Genomic DNA, 23,363 nt, shown 5'->3' on the forward strand with positions numbered 1-23,363 from the left:
AATCATATATCTGATAAGTGTCTAGTGTCCAGAATATATAAAGAACTCCTACAACACAACACTGAAAAGACAAATAACCAATTTAAAAATGGGTGAAGGACTAGAAACATCTTCCAAAGAGGTTAATACAAATAGTACATGAAAAGATGCCCAACATCATTAGTCATTAGAGAAATGCCGATCAGAACCACAGTGAGACATCACCTCACAACCACCAGGATGACTGCAGTCAAAAAGTCCAATAAGAACAGGTGTTGGCAAGGATGTGGAGAAATTGGAACCCTTATATGTTGCTGATGGGAACGTAAAATGGCAAAGCCTCTTTGGAAAACAGTCTGGTAGTTCCTCAAATGATCGAACAGAGAGTTGCCCCAGCAGTTACACTCCTCGGTATAGACCCAGGGGAACTGGAAACACACATCCACGCAAAAACTTACATGTGAACGTTTGTAGCAGCCTTATTCACCATAGCATACGTGGGTATTACCCAAACGTCCATCCACTTGTGAATGAATGGGTAAACAAAACATGACACGTTCACACAATAGGTCAGTACTTAGATGAAAAGTAACGAAGCACACCTGCTACAACGTGGATGAACCTTGAGAACACACTGAATGAAAGAAGCCAGACACAAAGGCCACATACTGTATGATTCCATTTATATGAAATGTCCATAAAAGGCAAACGCATGGAGACAGAAAGTAGACTCGCAGTTGCCAGGAGCTGGGGTAGGGGGAGGGATGGGGAGTGCTCACAGTGATGAAAATGTTCTGGGATTAGATGGTGGTGGTAACTGTACAGCCTCGTGAATAAAAAACTCACTGATTTTTATACTTTAAAAGGGTGAGTTCTATGGTATGTGAATTATAACAACAACAATGGGTTCTCCAAACTGTGCACCTGATTAAAAATACATGCACACCTGTGACCCAGCAGCCCTCTGTGTTGCACGAGTCCTCTACTATGGGGTAACAAATGGCCTCAAAGCTTATTGGCTCGGGGCGCCTGGGTGGCTCAGTCAGTTAAGCGTCTGCCTTTGGCTCAGGTCATGATCTCAGGGTCCTGGGATCAAGCCCTGCGTCAGGCTCCCTGCTCAGTGGGGAGCCTGCTTCTCCCTCTGCCTCTGGCCCTCCCCCTGCTTGTGCACTCTCTCTCTGTCTGTCAAATAAATAAATAAAATCTAAAAAAAAAAAAAAAAGCTTAGTGGCTTAAAACAGTATTCATTGTCTTAAAAATTGAGAGAGAGAGAGAGAGAGAGAGAGAGAAAGAACCAGAAGAGCTCGAGGGTAATTCTGATGTACAACCAGGTCAAGAACCTCTGGGCTTAAAGGGTCTCTTGCAGCATGAAGAACCAGGTCTTGTCCTTACATTCCTTTACTCATTTGGTGGTCAGGTGGGCAGGCTAAGGGAAGGGAGGTTCAGGGAAGATGGCATTGTGTCAGCCCCCAGAGTACAGCCAGCAACGTGGCGAATTCTAGTGGGGTCTGGCTTCACCAGCTGCGGTGCTGAGGCTGCGGGTGGCCCCTTTGGGAGCAGGAAGGATACAGTAATGAATAGAACATCTCCTGATCACTCAGTCTCTGCAGGCTGTGTGTGCATTGCCCCGTTGAGCGCTCACAGCATGTCTGTTATCCCTATTCGATAAAAGAGGAAGCGGAAGCTGAGAGAGGTGACTTTTGTTTTCTAAGGCCACACACACAGTAAATGGCGAGGTGAGGATTTGAAGCCATGTGTGAGATTCGAGAGCCCCCGCTCTGCAGCACTGTGCCACTTTGTGCCTCCAAGCCCACCTACTGCCACCCCCGCCCACCCCCCCCCCCGCACCCCCCATCCAGGCCCCGCCCTTGAACCAAGGTCTTGGTGATTCCTGAGCTAACGAGGCCCCTGAGGGCTCCCCTCCTCTTCCGTCAGTAGCAAGCCAAGAGCAGTGTCTTCCCTGTCTGGCTTTTGGAGTGTCTACTCTAAAGGATTTATTTTTGTGAGCTGTTGAAAGCAATTGGTTTTATCCCTAACTCGGGCCTCTCACCGGTATAAAATGGGATTAGAGACCATGAAGTCCCCACTGACCAAACATGAGAAGCCCCCGCACCATCCTGGTCATTCTAGGGTTCACCGAGCAGCGACCGTGCAGGGTGGGGATCCTGCAGCAGACCAGACTGGGCTCTCGTGGAGATTATGGTACACTTGGGAGGGAGACTGGGTATGGACGGAGGACATAATTTCTGAGAGTAACAGGTACAACGAATACAACGTAGCAGAGTGACGTGACTGCAGGGTGCAGATGTCAAGGTCAGGGAAGACCTTCTGGGATGATGTCATCTGAGGGAAATCCTGAATGACGAGAAGTAGCCAGCCCCATGAGGAGCGACGAGAAAGGTGCTTCTCACGAGGTGGGGACGACACTGCAAAACCAGTCTGTTGCAGCAGCAGCCAGTCTGTTGCAGCAGCAGCGTATGGGCTCCCTGCTGCACGTGCTCCCTGGGCTGATTGGCTGAGGCCGAACGGTGGCTACCGGGGAGGGCACGTGGGGGAGAGCTGCTTTCTGGACGGACACGCAGGATCTTTGGAATGCTCACAACTCCACTCTGCAGTATTTATACCTCTCCTCCGACTGGCAAGTCAGAGCTTTTTCACATCTGCTGAGAAAACTCCGAATAAGGCAGCGTCAGGCCAGGACATAAGAAGCATTCCATATTTCCCTGTAATTGCTTTCAAATTAGGTTCTGTCATCATGGGGCAGGCGCACACAGCAGGCCCGCTCTGCCCTTGGCTATCTGTGGAGTGGGGTTCTGGGCAGGCAGCTCATTGTGTCCCCTGTGCTGCAAAACCACCAGCCTCAATTTCCCTTGCTGGTGGGGCTGCATGCGTCTGCCTGCTCTCCACATTACCGTGACCAGTTCATTTTCTGTTCTCAGCCCGCTCCCTGGTTTCTGTCCCCTTAGGCTCTGGTAAAGGCAGTGGATCTTCAAAACAGTACTCAACATGTACAATCTCAGAACTGTTCGAGAGGCTCACAGACTCCCTGGATGGTCCATACAGCTGTTGCCTGGGTGATTGCCTTTTCGCCTGGGTCGCTGGCAACCCAGATTCCAGTAGGCTGAGCCATCGGGCCCTGAAAGGGCCTTTATAGTAGTAGGTGATGGAGCCCACGGGTCAGGGGAGCAGTTTCTGCTTTCAGGACCTGAAAAGATGCCCCACTGGGTCCAGGCCTCATTTGAAGTGTGGCAGTAGCCAGGCAGATGGGTGATAAGAAGGGTGGATGCCTATCCTTGGGATAAATAGTTCTCCCTCCCTTGTGTGCAAGCCCCAGACACCCTTCCCGAGGACCCGTGGAAGCAGGAACCATGGGCAGCATCAGAGGCCACAGCAGGCAAGGTGGAGTTCAGGAGGTGGGACGGCGCCCTCCCCCTCAATGCAGCCGGTGCCCCAGCGGAGCAGCAAACCCAGCACGGTATTGCAGAGACGAGGTTTGAAAACTCCCAGCAGCATGGAGCCCTGTTTTGCCTCTGTGTGCCCTGGGAGAGTTTGCTGTGACCAATTCCAGTCAGTCCTGGGCCTGGGGAGAAGATGCAGCTGGGCCCTGTGGGTCAGGCTCTTGGCCTGTGATGTTCTGCTAACGGGGTGGGCAGCGTACATGGCGGAAGTGGGGGATGCAGCGTGAGGCAGCGAAGAGTTGGCCCTAAAGCTCTGTGAAGCGTTTAGTCGATGGAATCCACATGTGAGCATCTGCCGTGTGAGTAGGAATAGTGCAGCCTTCGACCCTGGTCCAGGAGCCCTCCTTGCCAGAGCCCATAATCAAAGCCAGCATGCTCGCCCAGCGAAGGGACTTGGCTGAGCCTGTTTCTAGGCCCGACTGACTTTGCGAGAGACTTCCCTTTATTCTGGGTTTAGTGGAATTCCAGCTTCCAACAGACGTTTCCCTCCACACCACCCCCTTCAGTACCATGACCATGTTTTGTAACAGGAAGTCGTTGAGAAGAGGGAAGGAAAGTTTTTCCAGCTGGGGCAGCCGCATCCCACCAGGACCCTTTCTCGCACTCACCATCACTCAGCCCACTGGAACACCACTTGGTTGCCCTGTGTCTTCGAATGTTTGGTTCTTATTCAGTGACTGCCCCAGAGGAGCGAGTTTACCTCTTTGGGTTGGGGGAGGGAGTCATCAATGAACGGCTGGTTAAAGCCCCCTGCTGCCACATTCCTGGCGGCTTAGGTCACCTCCCGAACAATACCCATCATTCATTCGCCCAGCCGCCCCACATCCTGGCCACTGGGAGGGGTCCTTGTGACACAGGAAGGACTTTATGGCCAGCGATGCTAGCCCTCCTCTCCCTCCCCCCACACACGGAGTGACAAAGCAGAAACAGCCCACGGGCCCCTCCAAGCTTGCTTGCCTGCCTTCCCTGGTGCAGCATAGCACTGGGAGTGGTGACTGGATCCCAGAGGAACCAACAAGCCCGTCTTTCTCCTTCCACCCCTTCCTCTCCCCCACTCACACCCTGTGCTATTTTAACAACCAGAGAAGAATCTTGAACAGGCTGCCAGTGTGCAGAGGCAAGTTCTAAAGCCTCTTTCTGTGGTTTTTTTCACGTGTGTTCTCAAAGACAGACAAGTCCACATCCTTCCTTCCTCCCTAGATAGGTCAAGGGCTGGGTGCAGGTTCCCTTCTCAGAATGGCAAGGACAGACTGGGAGCAACAGGGCCACCCCTGGCATTGCTTTGCCCACCTCATGCTGGGTCTAGGCCACCCTTTAAGAAGCAGGCAAGCTTTTGGAGGTACAGCTCTGCCTGCCTGCCTCACTCTGTGAGGTCCCCTCTAGCTCGGGGGCTGGGCTGAGGCTGGGCCCCTTCTTGACCCCATTCTGCTGGCTCTGCTTTGCCAGGCCGGTACCCGAGCATCCCACTCAGACGCTGTGGATGAGGGGCCGCCCTGTGCTTGTGTTGACAAGCTCTGTGACCTCGGACAGGTCACTTCACCTCTCCCTGCCTCAGTTTCCTTACCTGTAAACTGCAGATGATAATTTACATGATCATGAGGTTGGAGGTTTTAAAGAGTTACTATGTATAAATAGTAAGAACTAGTAATTAGCCGTTCTTGCATAATTACCTTTGGCATTGCCCACCCCCCCTTCCACCAGAACGGAAATTCTCTGTCCAATTTGCTTCTTCCTGTGCCCAGTACCCAATAGGGGTTCCAAGGTGGGATTTATGGGCCAGGGAATGCACTGAGTGCCTGGGGTCACGGACAGTGCTCAGAGTCTGTGCTGACCCTGAGAATGACCTTAATAGTAAAGCCCAGCCGAGCTCGATGCCTTTTGCCTTTTCCTCCTTACACAGAACGCCCGCTGGTAGGTAGCTCTGGACACCCCCACCCCCCCCACTCCCCAACCAAATAGAAAACTTGACCTTGCCTTTCTCAGTCACGACAGTCCGGATCTCCAATGTGGCTCCTCCGCCTTCCTCCCACAAGTTTCTCTCCGAGGCCCTTTCCTCTCTCTTCTTCCTGATCCTCACGCACCGACCCTCGCCCCCTCCAGCTCTGCCCGCACACGGAAGCCGCCAGTGTGACCTTCCCAGCCTCCTGGCACAGCTTGCTCTGCCTCACTCCCTTCTTTCTCCCCCAACCTGCCAGAGGGCCTTTGCACACGCGGTTCCTATTATCTGGAAAAGAGCCCTTATTTTTGTCTTAACTCTTTCTCGGCCATATCACGTCCTCGGGGACACTTTCTGTGTCTGCCCTGCCGCTAGATGAGGAGCTAGCATGTCCAACTCTCTTTAGCTTCCTTTCTGGGGGCAGCGGGGGAGGAGGGCACATGCCCGACACCTCAGAGTGGGGCCCCTGGAGCTCAGAGCACTGGGCTTTAAGTCCAGCTCTGCATCTTTCCAGGCGCATGACTACTGGTGGTCGAGTCACGACACCTCTCAGACCCTCGGTTCCCTCACCTGTGAAACAGTGGCAGCAATGGTAGCAGCTACCCCACGAGATAGTTGTGAAGCTGAGACATTAGTATGTGACGCAGTGCCCAGCACACTGCGAGCTCCATGGAAGTGTCCGGTCGGGTTGTAACTCTTACCACTCCCCCTGCAGGTATTGCGTCTGTAGTTTAGTAGTTGCTTGATTCACAAGACCCTCCCCCTGTTCAGACCGGGCGCCCCGTGAGCGAGCAGGCTGTGTCCACGGTTGCTCCCGCCTGGGTACTTGGCCCAGGACCTGGCCTGGGGTCGACACCCCGCAGATGCTTGTCGAGGGAATAGACGTATTCCAACCCTGCGGGCCCAGGGCATCACGGACGTTGGGCCCTGTGGGTGGTTGGGCTCTGTAGCTTTTGCTCAGAGAACTGTGCATAGCGGAGGGTGGTGTGGGGGGTGCACAAGGCCTCTATCTACTGAAACCACCCCTCTGCACTGTCCACCTCACACATCTTCATCTAAACTGGGTAGAGAGAGGAAGTAGATAAGTAGAGAGGTATTCTCGTAACCAGCCAGAAAAAACTGAATTTTGGGGGCGCCTGGATGGCTCAGTCGTTAAGCGTCTGCTTTTGGCTCAGGGCGTGATCTCGGAGTCCTGGGGTCGAGCCCCTCATTGGGCTCCCTGCTCTGCTGGGAGCCTGCTTCTTCCTCTCCCACTCCCCCTGCTTGTGTTCCCTCTCTTGCTGGCTGTCTCTCTCTCTGTCAAATGAATAAATAAAATCTTAAAAAAATAAAAAGAAAAAGAAAAAACTGAATTTTTAACGTCCCATTTGAATTCCAGCTCTTCCTCACCAGTCACAGTGTGAAGAAGTGGCTGTCTGCAGTGGGCTTGTTCCCCAAAGGTGGCCTTATGAGGTCCTGTTCTCCCTGTCCGTGAGCCTCTGGTGTCAGTACAGTCCCCTCTTCTAACAGAAGGAGAGAACAGAGCTGAGCAGGGCATGGAGTGGGAGGGTGGGACGCCTGTCAGCAGAGTTTCTGTTCTGTAGGTGGCAGATTTGGGAGGGAGTCCTTCCTTCTCCTCCCCACCCCCCAGGCTGGGCAAGAGGATATTCTCCCCAGTACCTACTCTGTGTTCTGCTTAGGACTCTGCCTGCTTCCAGCTGGGGAGACAGAAGTGCACGGTGCATGGTTACCATTTATTTGAAAATAGATCTTTCTTTGACATATGTATAACTCTTGAGTGCTTACTTAATCTGTGCCAGGCACAGTCCTAAGTGATTTACTTGAATTATTCTGTTTAATCTTCATTTAAGAGGAGAGGTTACTGTCTGTATTTCATCATTGAAGGATCTGAGGCTCATTGCTCGCCCAGGGTTATCCTGCTGGCAGGTTGCCTCACTGGCAGAGGCAAGATTTTGACCCAGTCTGTGCGAGCCCCAAGCCCCAGAGCTCTTGTGTGCTCCCCAGAGAAGCTGAGCAAAGGATGGGGTGTGTGTTGGGAGGGTGGAAAGCCTGAACCGACGAGGTGAGATTTGTTCACAGCCTCTACACGAAGAGGGTCTCCTGCAATTTCATTTCCACTCCAAACCATGGGGCTGGGGTGAGCCCCTTAGCAGAGAGGGAAGCAGACAGCTCAGCCGGCGTTTGCTTTGTGCCAGGCACTGCATCGGGTGCTTTAAAGCATCTCCCCGACTTAATCCTTACAGCAACTACAGGAGGTGGGTTCTGATAAGTCCATCCTGCAGAGAAAGAAACTGAGGTGTAAGTAGGTCAAGGAGCTGGCATTCAAACCCAGACCTGTGCCCTTTGAGAGCAGGTGGGCATAACCCTGGCACGCCAAGGTGGTGAGGGCTGCCATTTAGACACGTTCCTGGCCCTGCCTGCAGCCCAGGGGCCTAGATATTGGCCCCGGCAGCACCAGAGACCTGGGGGTTTGGGCCTCTGGCAATCACCCTCTTAGGTCCACGGCCTCGGGAAGTGATTGGTCGCTTTGCTGCTCACCAGCATCTTTCAGGTACATGTAGGAGCAGAAGCCCGGCATTCCCGGCCGCCTCCTGCCCCAGCCCGGCCCACTGCTGCCCGCTGCTTTGTAGGATGGTGGAGTTGCACACCTGCTCGCTGCCCATCGCTGGCTGTGGCTTAGGCATTCCAGTGGCATGTGGGATGTGAGACGTAACTCCTACCCTCTTGGAATTTGCACACGTGCGGGCAACATCCAGTAAGACACAGAATGACTGGAAAAAGCTACTGAGAGCTGCCAAGGGCTGTGTGGTGGCCAGGGCAGGCAGGGGATGGAGAAGGCACTCTGTGGGGAAGAGGTGGCAGGATTTCAGGAGAGGAGGAGATCTGGGGAGGCCCAGCGATGACTGGGGACCTGCTGTTTATTGAGCACCTGCTGTGTGCTCTACGGGCATCGCCCTTGCAAACCCTCACACTGAGCCTGACTCGGGTGCCGTCCTCACTGCCATGTTACGGATGGGGAAGCACGTGTTAGGAAGGTCAAATGGTGTGTCCACATGGGTGGCAGAAGCAGCAGCTTAGCCCTAGCCCTCGTTTGTCTGAATTGAGAGTTGCGTCAGGGGAGCTGGGAAGTGGGGTGGGAAGGCACATTCCACGTTCCTCAGTGAGCACCTGCTTGGTGGCTGGAGCTCATGCATGTGGGGAGCAGAGGATAACACCTAAGTGTGAGAGCCCAGAGAGAAAGGTGCCATGTCGAGATCTGCACAGAGGAGGGGACATCCGAGTCAGAATCAGGTCGGGGCACACAAGTCGGTGTGGGTGTCCCCAAGGAATTGCACTTCAGGCTGATTTTGAGGGATCGGTAGGTGATTTTGAGGGATCGGTAGCTCGGGAGAGGCAGAAGCAGGGAGCAGGCACCCTTAGCTGAGGGGACAGCCCCACACAGGATGGGGTCCATGTCCCCCACACAGAGGGACTCTTCGAGTTAGCGACAGGTGGGGTCGGGGGCCCTGGCCCACCCACAGTCATCCACCATTCGGATGTGGGTTTGGAAGGAAGCCTCGTGCCCATCCTCGCTGTGGTGCAGCTTGTTAATTAGGCGGCTTTGTCTGGGAGGGGCCTTGTGTTGAGTCTCTGAATGAGCAGGAGTGGTGACAGTTGTCAAAACACATGGTGCTCCGCCAGAGGCTCCCTGGAAGCCCCTGGCCTCCCACATGGCCTCTGCCTGCGCCTGGGCCTGGAGTTTGCTCTTGTGCGCTCCTGGCCCTCTGCCCACATCCATGCTGGCCCCTGCAGATGGAGGGGCAGTGCAGGGCATGGGGGCTCCATGAGAAACAGAAGCGTGGCATTTTTCCCAGACCCTGCTGTGGGAGGCTAAGTTGCCCCAGAAGGTGTCTGGACACGTCCATCTTTAACTGATGTGACGCGCTTCCCGGGGGCTGATGTCTGGTGACATGCCCAGTTGGCGGCGGGCTGAGTGACTGGGGCCCTGTGCAGGATATTCTGTTTGGGATTTGTGCTTCTTGTTTGTGGCCCTCTCTGCCCAGAAGCATCCTGTCACCTCCCAGCATCTGCATGCCCTATGTTTCACAGAAACTTCCTCAGAGACGGCTGCCTAACCCAGGTGGGAGGTGGGTGCCTGCCTCCCACTTGCCTTCCAGACCCCGCAAGCCCCCTTAAGATTTGGAAGGGTTGGATGTGGAACATTCTCCAGGAAATAGAGGGTATCTGGCCTTCAGGGAAACAAACAAGGCTTGCACGGGACTCAGAGGATCTGTGCTCCTGGCCTTTTAGGGGAGGTACTCACTGCCAGGCCACCCAAAGCTCCAAGAGAGACCAATTTGAGGAAATGTTGAATTTACAGAAGGCTTTTATTTTCCAACTGCTTTCCTGCCGCAGGTCATCTCTGTGCTGCCCAAGCTCCTACCTGAGGGGCAAGGAAGCCGGTGCCGGTTAGGGCCGGGGCCTGTGGTCTTGTCTGCCTGCTGGGGGTGGGGGGAAAAGGGGCCTTGGTGTGTCTGTCCACGAGAACATAAGCTCCACAAGAGCAGAGACCCTGCGTCTTATTTCCATACGCAGGGCTTGGTGTTCAGTCACGTTTGCATGACTGGGTTCTAGTCCACGCTCTCCCAGTTACCCCCTGGATGATGATGCGGTGGGTCTTTTAAGTACCCTGAGCTTCGGCTTCCTCAGATCGACTTGCCTGGGTTCCTTAAAGAAAGAAATAGTGCATATGAAGGCCGTGTGGTGGCCACTGTTGGTCCCAGGGTCAGGGCTGTAGCCTAGCCCTTTTGCTAGAAAGCCCCAACAGCCACACTGACCCTCCAGGCCTCTCTGTCATGCCTCCCTAGACATTCACAGCCTGGTGCAACTCCCACCTGCGGAAGGCTGGCACGCAGATAGAGAACATCGACGAGGACTTCCGAGACGGGCTCAAGCTCATGCTCCTTCTAGAGGTCATTTCAGGTGAGGCCCCTTCCCACCACAGGACAGCTCACACGTAGAACAGGTATGCTGTCGCAGGTCCCGGGGACGTGGCCTACCCCAGCTGCCCCGTGCCTGCAGGAGGAGCGTGAGGCTTGAGTGACGGCAGCGTGTCTGGGCGCTGCCTGGACGGGGGTGGGGGGTAGGGGGGAGGCAGAGCACCGTGGTGGCTGGTTCTGGAGAGCAGTAAGGTCACTAAAACTTCCCTTTCTCCCCCTCTTTCCCGGTTTGTGGCTCTCAGGAGAGCGGTTACCTAAGCCAGAGCGGGGCAAGATGAGAGTGCACAAGATCAACAATGTGAACAAAGCTCTGGACTTCATCGCCAGCAAAGGAGTCAAGCTCGTCTCCATCGGGGCAGAAGGTGAGCTCGGGTGGGGCAGCTCCGTTCCTGATCTGTAGGCTCTGAGCCTTGAGCTCTGTGTTCTGAACAAAACTTGTGTGGGTGGCAGAGAGAGCGTTTGGGGGTGTGTAAAGCCCTGATATGTATCCAGCAGTGACCACAGTGACTGTCCTCTCGATGTGATCATTGAGCCCACAACTTCCCCTGCCCCTCCACCTGCAGAATAATCCATCCAGGACGTGGGAATCCGATGCCCCCAGTCATGTAGGGCAGGCCTCTTCTGCAGGGGAGGAATGGTTTTGACTTGGACCCTGGACACCCTCACTCGCCCTCCTTGCGCTGGGCCCGAGACACACCGAGAGACGTGTGACCTGGCATCTCTCTGGAGCATCTTTGCCCTTTGGCCCTGCCTGGTATCTGTGGGCAGGAGGGAATGCAGAGAAGAGAAGGACATTCAAGGCCCAGTGTTGGGGTTCTAGGGTGGGGGGTGCAAGTCCAAAGGTCAGTAACCAGACCTTGCTGGCCACACAGCCCGAGGGAGTTTGGCCTCTGACTGGATGCCCAGGACCCTCTGTGCCCCATGGGGATCCCCAGGACTGCGATCCTTCATTCTAGACCCTCCCACTAGAGCAACGACATGCTGCCTGTCCCTCCAGCAGCCAGCTCGTCTTGAGCTCACAGGCGCTTTTGGAGACGAGGTGAGGCTTGATGGAGCCCAGAAGTTCCCCATCAGCTCTCGCTCACAGTTCAGCTCATTAGAGCAGGATTTCCTACACCCTGACATCCATGTCGTCCCAGCTTTTAGAAAAACAAAGAAAACTAATTGCCGTTAATGACAGGGCTCTGAGAGTTTGGCCAGGACTCTAGCCCAGAGCGTGTGTGCTGAGTTCCAAGGCTCTGCCCCCGTCCGGGACCTCTCCGGGAGGGGTGCCAGGCATCACATGACATGGTTGAGGTGGTTGTGTTTGTTTAAAAAAAAAAAAATCAAAACCCCCCAAATCAGTTGGGCCCTCAGATTTTCTGTCCTTATGTGGATCTTTCCTCCTGGCTCCACGCCAGCCTTCTTCTTCTCACAGCTGCATTTATTTTGCTCAGATGCTAGCCTGTAAATACAGAAGGGGTTAGAGGAGAGACCCAGTGGCTCTCATCAGTTTTCATTTGAAGAAAACTGCGTCTAAAAATGTTCTCTGTTCATGCCCAACTTGGTTCACTCCCAGTCCCTGTGACCGCTGTGCCCCGGGACAGAGCTGGAAGGCAGCCCACTGGAGGTGCCCCAGGAGCTCCAGAACACCTGAGAGCCTAGTCCCAGCCTGCCCCCGGCGCCCTGCTCCACGTGGTTGGGGCTGCAGTGGAAGCATGGCTTCCTTGTTGGCACAGCTGTGGGTCTGAGAAGCAGCTGGTGCAGGTGTCACGAGAGAAGTTGTCTCCCCTCCCTCACAGGAACTCCCTAAGCCCTCCGTGCCAGGTTCCTGGTGCGGCCGGTGGCCTCCTCTCCCAACTCTCTATCCCCCTGCTCTGGCGTGCCTGGCACTTGGGAGGAACGCAGCGTAGATTTCCTGACTGGATGGCTGCTGTTGCCCTAGGCTGGGAAGACTTGGCCCGTTTCCGGGTCTGGGGTTCTTAGCCCTGGGAAAGGGCCCCACAGATATTGTGTCCTTCCCCTGCCTCCAGCCAGCAGGCCTCGCACGTTTCCTTATCCTGACACTCTAAAGCCGAAAGCTGCCCTCTGCCATCAGCCCGCAGCTTGGCTGTGGGGAGCGTCTCCATGGTGGCTCACGAGCACCCACCCTACCCTCCTGAGTGTGCCCTTGGGGAAGGCTGGTCCCCCTTCTCTGGGTGACTGCTCTACCTCCTGTCCAAATCAGAAATTTCTGTTCTCAAGGGCCAGTGGGCGGGGTCTCTCTCCCCACACCTGCTGCGCTGAGATCTCAGGGGCAGCAGGGGGGCAGAAGGCATTCAGAGGACTGCCATGGCCTGTCTGGCTGGCGGACTCAGGGATGAGGCCACTTGCCCTCACGTCTCTTACCCAGCCCTAGACAGACACGTGGCGCCCTGAGTGCCACAGAGAGGACTTCTGTCTAAGCCCCTAAAGCTGAAGAATGTGTGGTGCAGACCCTTCTCTGTCACTCCCAGAAGTTGGAGGCAGTAGTGGGTTTTTGGTTAGTTAAGGAAGCGTGTGCCTTACCAGCTGGGCCTGTGTCCCCGCTGTCCCTGTCCTGCAGCATCATAGCTTCCATAAGGATGGGGTCCAGGTACCGGGGATACAGTGGTGCTCACGAAGGCAGGCAGCAAACAAGGAAACCCACAAACATATGGTATCAAACGGCAGTCTGTGTGCGAGGGGAAGAGCAGGCAGCTGGGGAGAGGCACCTTCAGATTGGTAGTTGGGGAAACCGTCTCGGAGAGGTGGGAAGGATGGCCATCTGAGGAAAGGGTCGAAGGGTCCACTTCGTGGGCTCACAGAAGGTGTGAGGTCCATCCAGCAAGAAAGAACCTGGCTTGCCAGAAGGACCCAGCCAGAGCATGCCGGGGAGCGAGGGGCCTGGTCCTCCAGGGCAGGGCTCGTAAATGGGATTCAGGAGCACAGGTTTCATTTTAGATGTGGTCGGACTTTAAGCCAGCGAGTGGCACAAATCCAATGCACTTTCTCAAGTGAATCCCCTGGCTGCTGTGTGGAGGCACATCACACGGGCACAGAGGCGGCGGTGTGTCCAGCCCGGGAAAGACCATGGCGGCCTGGACAAGGGTGGAAAGAAGTGGACCGACTGCTAACAGACAGTAGTACAGCATGCATCTGCCAGTGGGGACTTGTACCTGTAACAGTGTGAGGGCGGTGCGGACGGATGGCTGGGAATGCCGGCCCCGCGCCGGGGACAAGCCTCGGAGAGGAGCAGGCTGGAGCTGGGCGAGAGAACGAGCCGGCCGGGTGGGAAGAGGCGGGTGCCACGCAGCAGAAGGCTTTGGGGACTGTGCATCCCAGCGTTCAGGTGACGTCGCCCAATGAGGGTGGTGGACAGGCCTGGGTGGCTCCCGTCGGAGGGTCAGAGCTCATCTCTACACAGAGCCAGGAGGAGTCCCCTCTGGTTTTAACAACCTTCTCACCCTCTGCCCCTTCCCTGCGTGCAGAGATTGTGGACGGTAATGCAAAGATGACCCTGGGAATGATCTGGACCATCATCCTCAGGTTCGCCATCCAGGACATCTCCGTGGAAGGTGAGAGCCTGCGGACTGGCGGAGTACAGCCTTTCCTCCCTACCCTGCTTCTACCCAGGCTGGGGCAGGTTAGAGGACGATGTTGAGGTTTTGTCTTCCTGCTTGAGTCTCTGCCCTGTTTCCCAGCGTCCCTCCCAGGGCCCGGCCCTGTGCAAGAGTGGTTAGTGAGATGCTGGCCCAGGCTGCAGGTGAGGGGCCCCAGCAGCTACCCAGCTCTGGTACCCACCCCAAAGTCGTTTGGCTCCCATGGGCTCCGTCTCAGTGGACCCTCACCCGATCCTCCTCAAATGGGCACGATTGGCCCCATTTTACAGTCGAGGAGTCTGAGTCACAGAGCAAACTAGTGATGGAGTCAGGCCTGGGCTGGTTCTCCCGCAGATCACTACCTACGTGTTTCCTCTTGACGCCCCAACCCTCAGACCTTTGCCTCCATGACCCGAGGGCCAGTCCAGGCCAGCCAGGAATGAACCACTTCACTTCCCCTCCAAACACTTGTGTGTGCCACAGCATGAGAAAAGGCGTTCAGCCCGCGCATGGAGGGGATTCCTGCAGTAGGCCACAGTGGTGACCGGGACAGATGTGTTCCCTGCCCCCAGCACTCCCAGTCTGTCCCTGGGCCCCTCCCGCCCCACTCCTGAAGCCGCCACCACATCTGGGAGACCCCGAGTGGGCAGGGCCCAGCACTCCCGCCCCTCTGCTGACTCTTCCCTGTTCAGACGAGGCTGAGGTCGGCATCGGAGGCCTGTCTGGCAGTGTGTTCTGGCAGATAAAGGCACAGGCTTTATGGTCAGAAACATGGCACAGTCTCAGGTCCGGGAGCGGTCCCGTCACTGCCACTTCCCAGGAGGACCCTGGGCAGGTGACTTCTCAGGGAAATGCTGGTCAGTGGTGAGGACCAGTCGAGGCCTGCAGTGTCTGGAACAGGAGCAGCTTTTCCTCCTGGCCGTGCTGCTGTCCCGTCTGACCCCTGTGCTCAAGGGGCTGAGTCCTGAAGTTTGGGTTTTGAGCCCGTGCTCTCCGTGCTCGTGTGTTCCTCAGAGACCTCTGCCAAGGAGGGACTGCTTCTGTGGTGCCAGAGGAAGACGGCCCCGTATAAGAACGTCAACGTGCAGAACTTCCACATCAGGTGAGTGCCCGGCCACAGCCTCCCAACCCATCTCCTTCCCTCGCTGCGTTCCCCCCGCCCCCGATGGAGATCTGTCTTCCCACCTGCCCTCTTCTCCTGGTTCTGCCCCATGGGTCAGGGCTGCCGAGGCGGGAAGTCACGCAGTGCAGGCGGCGGTCTCCCTCCTCAGCAGACCATTCCGTTCAGGGGTGTCTTGCCGGTAACAGTGCTCAGCGGGTCATGTGGTCCCGGAGGCGAGCACTACGCTTTTAGAGTACTTGCCACGTGTCAGGGGCTGGTCTAAGCGTTGACATGTATTCACTCCTTTAATCCTCACAATGACCCATTGGAGTGTAGGTACTGTTACTGCACATGGTTGCTGAGAGAGCAGGAGATTATGAGACTTGCCCAAGGTCGCGCTGACAGTAAGTGAGAGCTGGGTCACCGCAGGCCATCCGCCTCCAGTGCTCTGTCCTGCTGTCTCCGTGCAGTGCCCGGCACACACATGCTACCTCAGTAAACGGGAGTTAGTTCTTCCTGTGCGTGTCCCGGGCCATCAGCACTGGCATGATGGTGAGACGGTCCTCCTTTTAACCTTTGCCTTTCCATCCCCAGCTGGAAGGACGGTCTTGCCTTCAATGCACTGATCCACCGGCACAGACCAGAGCTGATCGAGTATGACAAGCTGAGAAAGGTTTGCCTCTTGCTGTTGCCCTCAGTGGCCCAGAGAGACACAGAATCTGACGCTGACCCTGATGCTGGGTCACCTCCCCCAAGCCCATCCATTGCTGGCATCCACAGCTGGATTCGGCACTCAGATGGGCAGGCTGGGAGAGCCTTGTGCCAACTGTCACCAGACCCCAGCCTCTGTGGCTGATTCTTACCTCCCTTTTCCCCTTGGGGAGTATACCCTTCTCCCTTTATGGGCATTACAACTGCCCACAGTTATTTTATTTTATTTTATTTTATTTTATTTTATTTTATTTTATTTTATTTTATTTTATTTTTTTTTTTTTTTTTTAAGATTTTATTTATTTATTTGACAGAGATAGAGAGAGCCAGCGAGAGAGGGAACACAAGCAGGGGGAATGGGAGAGGAAGAAGCAGGCTCCTAGCGGAGGAGCCTGATGTGGGGCTCGATCCCAGAACGCCAGGATCACGCCCTGAGCCGAAGGCAGACGCTTAACCGCTGTGCCACCCAGGCGCCCCTGCCCACAGTTATTTTAGGGCCTGGCCAGCCATGCCTTCTAGCTCCCCTCCCTTAACCTTTTAGATTCTGGAAGCATTTGCTTTCTGCCTAACGGAGAAAAGGGGTAAGGAATTCCAGACCGTCACCGCCAGCAGGTGTTTCCTGTGTAGGGTCCTTTCTGATTTGCCTGTACAAAGCTTACGATCCTGTAAGACCAAGGCCCTGTCCTCTGGTAGCTCCCAGCTAGTGGAGAAGGCAGGATAATGTGTCTAGAACAAACCTGCCCCACAAGGCCGTGCACATGCACTCAGACTGAATGGGGGTGGGAAGGGGTAGGGAGCCAGATGAGGGCTGCGGAGGAAGGATAACCTGAGCTGGCATGGTTGGGGAAGGGCCCCTGGAGGAGGGGCAGCATAGAGCAACTGGGGGGGCATTCCCAGGGAGGGGACACAAGCCTGCACTTGGCCTGTTCAGGCCCCGCTGAGCAGTCGGATTGGGCTCTAGCTGGACACGGACTAAGGCACATGAGGGAGGGTCTTTAATTCTGTGGACGTTGGGGAGACAGTGCAAAGGGTTGCTTCAGGAAGGCTGGACCACGGAGGCTCTCAGTTTACCCCCTCCCCGTCACCCCCCAGTGCCTGGTCTGGACCCCACTTCCCAGGTATCAGAGCAGAGGTCTTAATCTGGGGTCTGGAGGGCTAGACAGGATAATAAAAGAGCTCACGTGCATTTTCTCTGGAGAAAAGGTCGGCAGTTTGCCCCACAAAGATTTCCAGAGGCCTTCCTTTGGGTGGGGACTGACTCTATCTGGGTGTCCCCCTTCCAGTCCCCACCGCAGCACGGGGGGCTGAGAACTGCCTATAGAACCCTTTCCGGTCCTGCTCCCTCCCAGAATGGCTCCCCTCCCGGCCAGCCTTGTTCCCATGTGCTTCTGTACCCTGCCCCTGACAGAGTTCTTCCTCTCTCCCCAAGGATGACCCCGTTACCAACCTGAACAATGCTTTCGAAGTGGCCGAGAAATACCTAGACATCCCCAAGATGTTGGATGCTGAGGGTAAGTACATCCCTTTTGTTCCGTCACCAGCCTGATCTGTTGTGGGCATGTCTTGCGGTAACTTGAGGGAGCTGGCTGTGCCAGTGAGAAGGGCTGAATGGTGCTGGCCAAACCGGGGACAGCGTCCTGCCCGGGAGTCACAGCAGGAGCAGCCTGAGCAGACCGGACAGTCTCAGGGAGGGATGGGGAAGCCGGGAAAGGAGGAGCTTGAAGAGGATGGGTTCCGAGGGTCACATCTTGGAACAGGGCTCGAGTGTCCTGCCAGAGCCCTGCCTGAGTCCTGCCCCTCTCTCGGGATGGGCAGGCCAGGTGGCCAGGGAGGCTTGGCTCCTCAAACAACCAAGGCGGCTGCCTGCCCTGCTTGCCCCAGGCTTGGAGGCCAGAGCCCATCAAAGTGGAGTGTTTGTTTTTTCCTTTTCCGGCTTTGCTCCATTTCCCACCCGTGCACCGCCCCCAGCCAGGACCCATGGCTCTGGCCTCTTCTGGCCCCTGGGGCTGACTGTCCAGCAGCCCCTTGAGGCCATTCTCAGAGAGAGGAAGTGGCCTCATTCTGATCCAGTTCCCACAGCCTTGGCCTTTCTAGAGACCACAGGGGATGGAGGGGCTGAGGGTGTGGACAAGCCCACTGGAGTCACCAGGGGTCACTGAATCCATTCTGAGGGTCCTTCTCCTGGGATGCCTGTGGCCTTGGGAGACTTTGGATCCCAGTGAGCGACCACCCCTCCCCCCCCCGCCCCTACTTGGGCGGTTTAACCCTTGTCGTTCACTTACAGACATCGTGAACACGGCCCGGCCCGACGAGAAGGCCATAATGACCTATGTGTCCAGCTTCTACCATGCCTTTTCGGGAGCGCAGAAGGTACCGGGCAGGGCCAGGCAGGCCCACCTCGCCGCCACTGCCCAATGCCGCTGCTGCCTCTCGCCTCCCACGCTCACCTCATTTCTCTTGCAGACGGCAGTGGCCTCTCTCCGACTGGAAGCCGCCCCCCCGACTCCGGGCGGCACTGCCCATGTAGTCTTTGCTCACAGTGTCTGTTGAGCGCCCGATCTGGGCCAGACTCTGTTGCAGGCACGGGGGATACAGTAGGGACTAAGGCAGGATCCCTTATCTCATGGAGCTGACATGCCAGTGACCGGCGTGGCCACAGATCAAATCGTTCCACGTGGTGACGAGCGCAGTAGAGAACATGGGCCAGGCTGGTGGGAGAGAGATGCCGAGGGGCTGCTTCAGCTGGGGGCCCGCGGCGGGGCCCTTCTGCAAGCTGACCTGCGCAGGCACCCGCCGTGATGAGCAGGAGCTGCCGGATGAAAGTCAGCAGCTTCCCAGGCAGAGGATAGAGCAAGGTGCAAGGGTCCTGAGGCAGAAATGAGCTTGGCTTGTTCAAGGAATAGCCGAGAGGAGAGAAATGAGGTGGGAGATGGTAATAGGGCCAAGATGTGTAGAATCACAGTAGTCTGGGATCAGGAGTTTTATTCTAACGGCCCCCAGAGACCATTTGGCGGTCTATTCTAGGGGTGGTAGCTGGTTGCATAAGACATGATCTCACTGATGTTTTCAGAAAGATCGGTTAGCCTTTGACCCCTCTGGCCCTACACAAGGCTTCCTCTCCAAAGCCGGTAGGTAGTGTCGCAGACCCAGCTCTGGTTAGAAAAGGGATCCACCTATTTGGACTTCCCCCTTTCCCTCTACAAAAGCTCCGCAAAATGCGCCCAGGCCGCTGGAGCCGGGGTTTGGCTTCCAGTCCAGAGCAAGCGCTATTCCTCCCGCATGAGCCTCGGGCCCGGTCCCGGCCACCCTCCCTGCAGCTGTCACTCTCTCCTGCCTCTCTCTCTCTTTCTCTCTCTCTCTGCGCAGATATTGTAGGCACTCTGAGGCCAGATGAGAAGGCCATCATGACTTACGTGTCCTGCTTCTACCACGCTTTCTCGGGGGCTCAAAAGGTGAGCTGGGGCGGGAGCGCCCCTCACTGCTGTAGCCAGAGCCTTGCCCTCGCTGTCCCCTCATGTCCCTGCCACCCATTTGTGGTTGGAGCCCTGGCCAGGCCACCCTGCAGGCCGCCCCGGCGTGAGGACAGACCTGGTCAGGCAGGGTTCTCGTGACTGTGGGCCTCCGGTGCCGACATGCCACGGATATTCTCTGTGAACACAGCCCACCCTATGAGGACGGTGGTGGCATCCTGATGTCTCAGACAGGGCGGCGAGCTCCCCGCAGAGCTGCGGTCGGCACCTGTGCTCCTGGCCGCTCAGTCGCCCTGCCCTTCTTTCTGTGACCCGCGCCTGGCCACTTGCCTGCTGTCCTGGTTGTGCGCTCTCACTGGGGAACATTGGCCTTTCCAGCCTTCTTCACGGCTCCTTCCCCTCCAGGATGCCTGGGGGGAGGACTTGGCCTGAGCAGGTTAACTCCTCTCTGGGCCTGCACCTGCCGACCCAGCCTGCTGGGCCCCCATCCCCAGCAGGGCCGCCGACACGGGCAGCACTCAGGAGTGTCTGTGCCCAGTGGCAGCTGTCCGCTTCCACGAGAGGGCACCCGCTGACCCTGGGGAGAGAACCCCTGCCCGGAGGCCTGGGCACCTTTGTCGCCTGCACCTGCCTCCCGGTCTCTGGTCTTGGGCAGCAGTGTACTCCCGGTGACTTGATTTCGCGTCACCAGGTAGAAGTGGGCAGGGCGGGGAAGGAGAAACTAGCTCTCGTTAACTGAGCGCTCACTACACGCTAGGCAGTCCTCCAACAACTGCGCACATACAGGCTCTAGGAGAGTCCCAGACACGCCCCAAGGGGTGGATGCCGTTGCCTTCACGTAGCAAAGGAGGAAATCAGAGTTCAGAGAGGTAGGGAGCTATTCCCAGAGTCATAGGACCGGGACTGCACCCGCTCTCTCCTGTGGACCACCTTCCTCGGGGCCACGGGTCCAGCAGGGGCCTTCTGTGGGCAGTCTGCCCTGGTCTCTTCTCTGTCACCTCTTAGAAGTATGACCTCAGATGAGTCCCTTCCCTTCAGTTTCCCCATCTGTAAAACAGGGGTCGTACCATCCCTGTCTCAGGATTGTCCTGAGGATGAAATGAACTCACATAGGTGAAGAGTGTCGTTTAGAATGGTGCCCAGCCCCGTAAGTGCTCAGTCAGTGATTGGGCGGTCGGAGCAGCCTGCAGGGTGTGCCCCTGTCCACCGTGGTCCTTCTAGCCCCGTGGCCTCTCCCCACCCACCCAGCGTGTGGCTGGAGTTTGTGTTTGCAGTGTTCTGCTGGGGGGCGCAGGCAGGAAGAGCGGGGTGGGGGCTCAGACCCAATGCGACTAACAGCACGTTTGCCACTGGACTCACCGCTCCGCAGGCCCAAGCCAGCCTCGTTGCCCACCACGTCACCCTCTCCTGCCCAAACTGCCCTCCTGGGCTTAGCGCTGGACTCCACTGTGGTGGGGGCTGGGAGGCCTGAGGGCTTTGTGGCAGCGGATGGTGGCAGGAGAGCTCAGGCCAGAGCATTTGGGGATTTCTGAGGCAGCTGGGCCCCTTTTGTGAGCAAGGAAGGAAAGGCCAGGCTGCTGGGAGCTGCCTGTTCACCAGGGACATGCCGCACTCAGGCCTCCCCAGCCGTGGGGCCAGCTTCCCCTAGCCTGTGTTTACTTCTCGACAGCCCTGCGATGCTTTTATTAGTGCCGCTTTTTGTTCTCAGAGACTCAATCCGGTCTCTTAGAAGAGTGCTCTCTGGCATTTGTTTTGTTTTATAAGCGCAGGGCAAACTCCAGACCTCGCAGGAAGTATGCCCATTCTCTCCTGATAGTTTATTTCTGGTCACTAAGCACTCGCTCCTTATTCCTTTGTTTGCTCATTCATTCATCAACTCTGAGTACCTGAAACCTAGCAAGCCCGGAGCGGGGTGCCGGGAATTCAGCGGTGAAACAGAGCACCTCTGACTAGCAGCTCCCGCCTTCACGGGTGGATCTGAGCACAGGGTGCCCCTTGTCTCTCCAAGTGGGGGGACAGGGACTGACCTACACCCCCCCTGCCCCCCCACCAAGCTGGGACCTTAGTTCTGCTTAGTTCTGCTTCCGGCACTGTCTGAGGAGCAGTGCCTGGGGCCGTTGGCATGTGTCCTGCCGCGTGATGCACGGTGTGTGCGTGTGTGTGCACACGTGTAGGCACACCAGTTGGAGCTGGCCCCCCACTCACCTCCCCGCCTGTCCCAGAAGCAGCGTGTGCATGGGAGAGGCTGGGCATTGGTGCCTTGGCTAGCGGGTCTGTGGCCATCCCCAAGCCTCTCTGTTTTCCTTCCCCACCACTCCATAGACCCTCCTCACTCTTTCTGTTGCTGTTCTGTTGCCGTTTCAACTTCTCCTCTTGGACCCTTTCTGTGCTTCCTGAAAGGTACCTAGTCTCTCCTCTCCCCATGTGGCACCCCCTCGCTCTCCTTCTTCTCCACTCTTGCATTTCCCCCCAGCAGGACGAGGCAGCACGTTGTCCCGTAGTTCTGAGCAGAGACTGGTCACAATCTCCACCGCTCCCTTCTGCCCCGTGGATTGTGACTTCTGCCCAATGAGCCATCCACACCCACCTCCGAAGGGAGGATTAGGAAGGGGACACATGTGCTTTGCCTGTGCGCAGACTTCTCTGGGGGGCACCAGCACCTCCACCTTGAGCTACAGCCCTCTGGCGCTTGGCCTCTCTGCAGCAGACCTTGCCACCCAGGGGGAGACTCCTTCAGGGCTTGGCCTAGTGGAGGGCCCCACCCAGCCTCACTACTTGGCCTTCCTCTCTGTGGACCTATTAACCCATTTCCCCCACAGTGGGAGGGCTCCCTGGCCCCCATCAGCACCTCCAGGGTCCAGGCCAAGGGAGCCAAGGGGCCCAGCTATCTGGGGCTGGGGGCGGGGGGGCTTAGCGGTAAGCTGTGGGGACGCCGGCACAACCCACTGGGACACAACTGCTCAGGGTGCCATCTTGCTGGAGCTGCGCTTCTCTCCTTCCTTCCTTGGGGAGTGCTGTGTGGGCTGTGGATGGGCCAGCTTTCAGGGGACAACCTGTCAGGAGGGAGGGTCACCAACCCCCAGGCACCCCTGACCGTTGCGCTTCCCCTGCCCCAGGCTGAGACTGCGGCCAACCGGATCTGCAAGGTGCTGGCCGTCAACCAAGAGAATGAGCACCTCATGGAAGATTATGAGAGGCTGGCCAGTGATGTAAGTCTGCCACTCACCCCACCCCTGGTGGCCCCACCGGAGTGGGAGGATTGGGTTGCCTCTGGTTACTCTTGGCCAGAGATCATGTGACACTTGCAGAGGGACAAGAGCAGGCACGGCAGGACCCTTCCTAGGTAAGGGCGTAAGGTTGCAGACTGGAGTGTGGCCGAGCCAGCATGTGACCTTCCAGGCTAGTTTCACACAGCTCAGGATCATACCAGCATCATCACCGTGCTCCCTGGCTCCTGCCGTCTGGAGTGCAGGGTCCTACAGAGGTACTCAAGGACAGAGTGTCCTGAACACCCCACCACTTCAGAATCATCGGGGCAGTTTTAAGAAACTTGCCGTGCTCTCACCACAGGCTGACTGCCTACGTAGGATGGAGGGAGACCCCGGGGCTGGTACAGTGACAGGACTGCGGTTCGTCGCAGCGGGCTCTGCGCCTGTACTTCTGAACAGGATCCGCTGTCTCCAGAGCAGCCCTGGGCGGAGGGAACTCGTAGCACCCGTTTCCCAAGTGGGGAAATGGAGGCCCAGAGGGTCAGGCACCAGGTGCGCAGCTAGTAGATGAGAGCTGGGGTTCAAGCCCAGGCAGCCCCAATCCAGAGCCTGAACCTGGAAGGTCCGCTGGGAACATGGGTGTATAGTACATCTCTTCTGGATTCCATCCTTTATTTTAAAAACTTCCATTTAAAACCAAAAAACAAAAATATTGAAGCTTCTGGAGAGCAGTGATTTGACTGCTCTTCGAGACTAGTGGTTCCCAGACTTTGAAGTTTCATGAACCAGGAATATTTGGAAAAGTGTTTGACAGCCAGCCTATAGTGACTAGCTTTTTGTTTTGCCAAGTTAAGGATATTTTTTATTTTTTTTAAAGATTTTATTTATTTATTTGACAGAGATAGAGACAGCCAGCGAGAGAGGGAACACAAGCAGGGGGA

The 23,363-nt window shown here is 56.5% G+C and overlaps 1 protein-coding gene across 4 annotated transcripts in view; it reads left to right on the top strand.

The window, feature by feature from the left end:
* ACTN4 (actinin alpha 4) overlaps positions 1-23,363 on the top strand; it is a 70,798-nt gene that overhangs the window by 32,767 nt on the left and 14,668 nt on the right. For 2 of the 4 annotated variants that reach the window (XM_087870752.1, XM_045785833.2), the window contains exons 2-9: positions 10,221-10,335; positions 10,595-10,714; positions 13,820-13,906; positions 14,945-15,032; positions 15,627-15,705; positions 17,173-17,254; positions 19,110-19,195; positions 22,330-22,422. In XM_087870752.1, the coding sequence (XP_087726878.1) occupies positions 10,221-10,335; positions 10,595-10,714; positions 13,820-13,906; positions 14,945-15,032; positions 15,627-15,705; positions 17,173-17,254; positions 19,110-19,195; positions 22,330-22,422 (750 nt within the window). Of the gene's footprint in view, positions 1-10,220; positions 10,336-10,594; positions 10,715-13,819; positions 13,907-14,944; positions 15,033-15,626; positions 15,706-17,172; positions 17,255-18,027; positions 18,114-19,109; positions 19,196-22,329; positions 22,423-23,363 lie in introns of all 4 variants that reach the window. The other 2 variants (XM_087870751.1, XM_045785825.2) reach the window with 1 other exon arrangement.

Source organism: Ursus americanus, chromosome 21 (genome assembly GCF_024610735.1).
Source record: "Ursus americanus isolate L20-20 chromosome 21, mUrsAme1.1.p, whole genome shotgun sequence".
NCBI lineage: Eukaryota > Metazoa > Chordata > Mammalia > Carnivora > Ursidae > Ursus > Ursus americanus.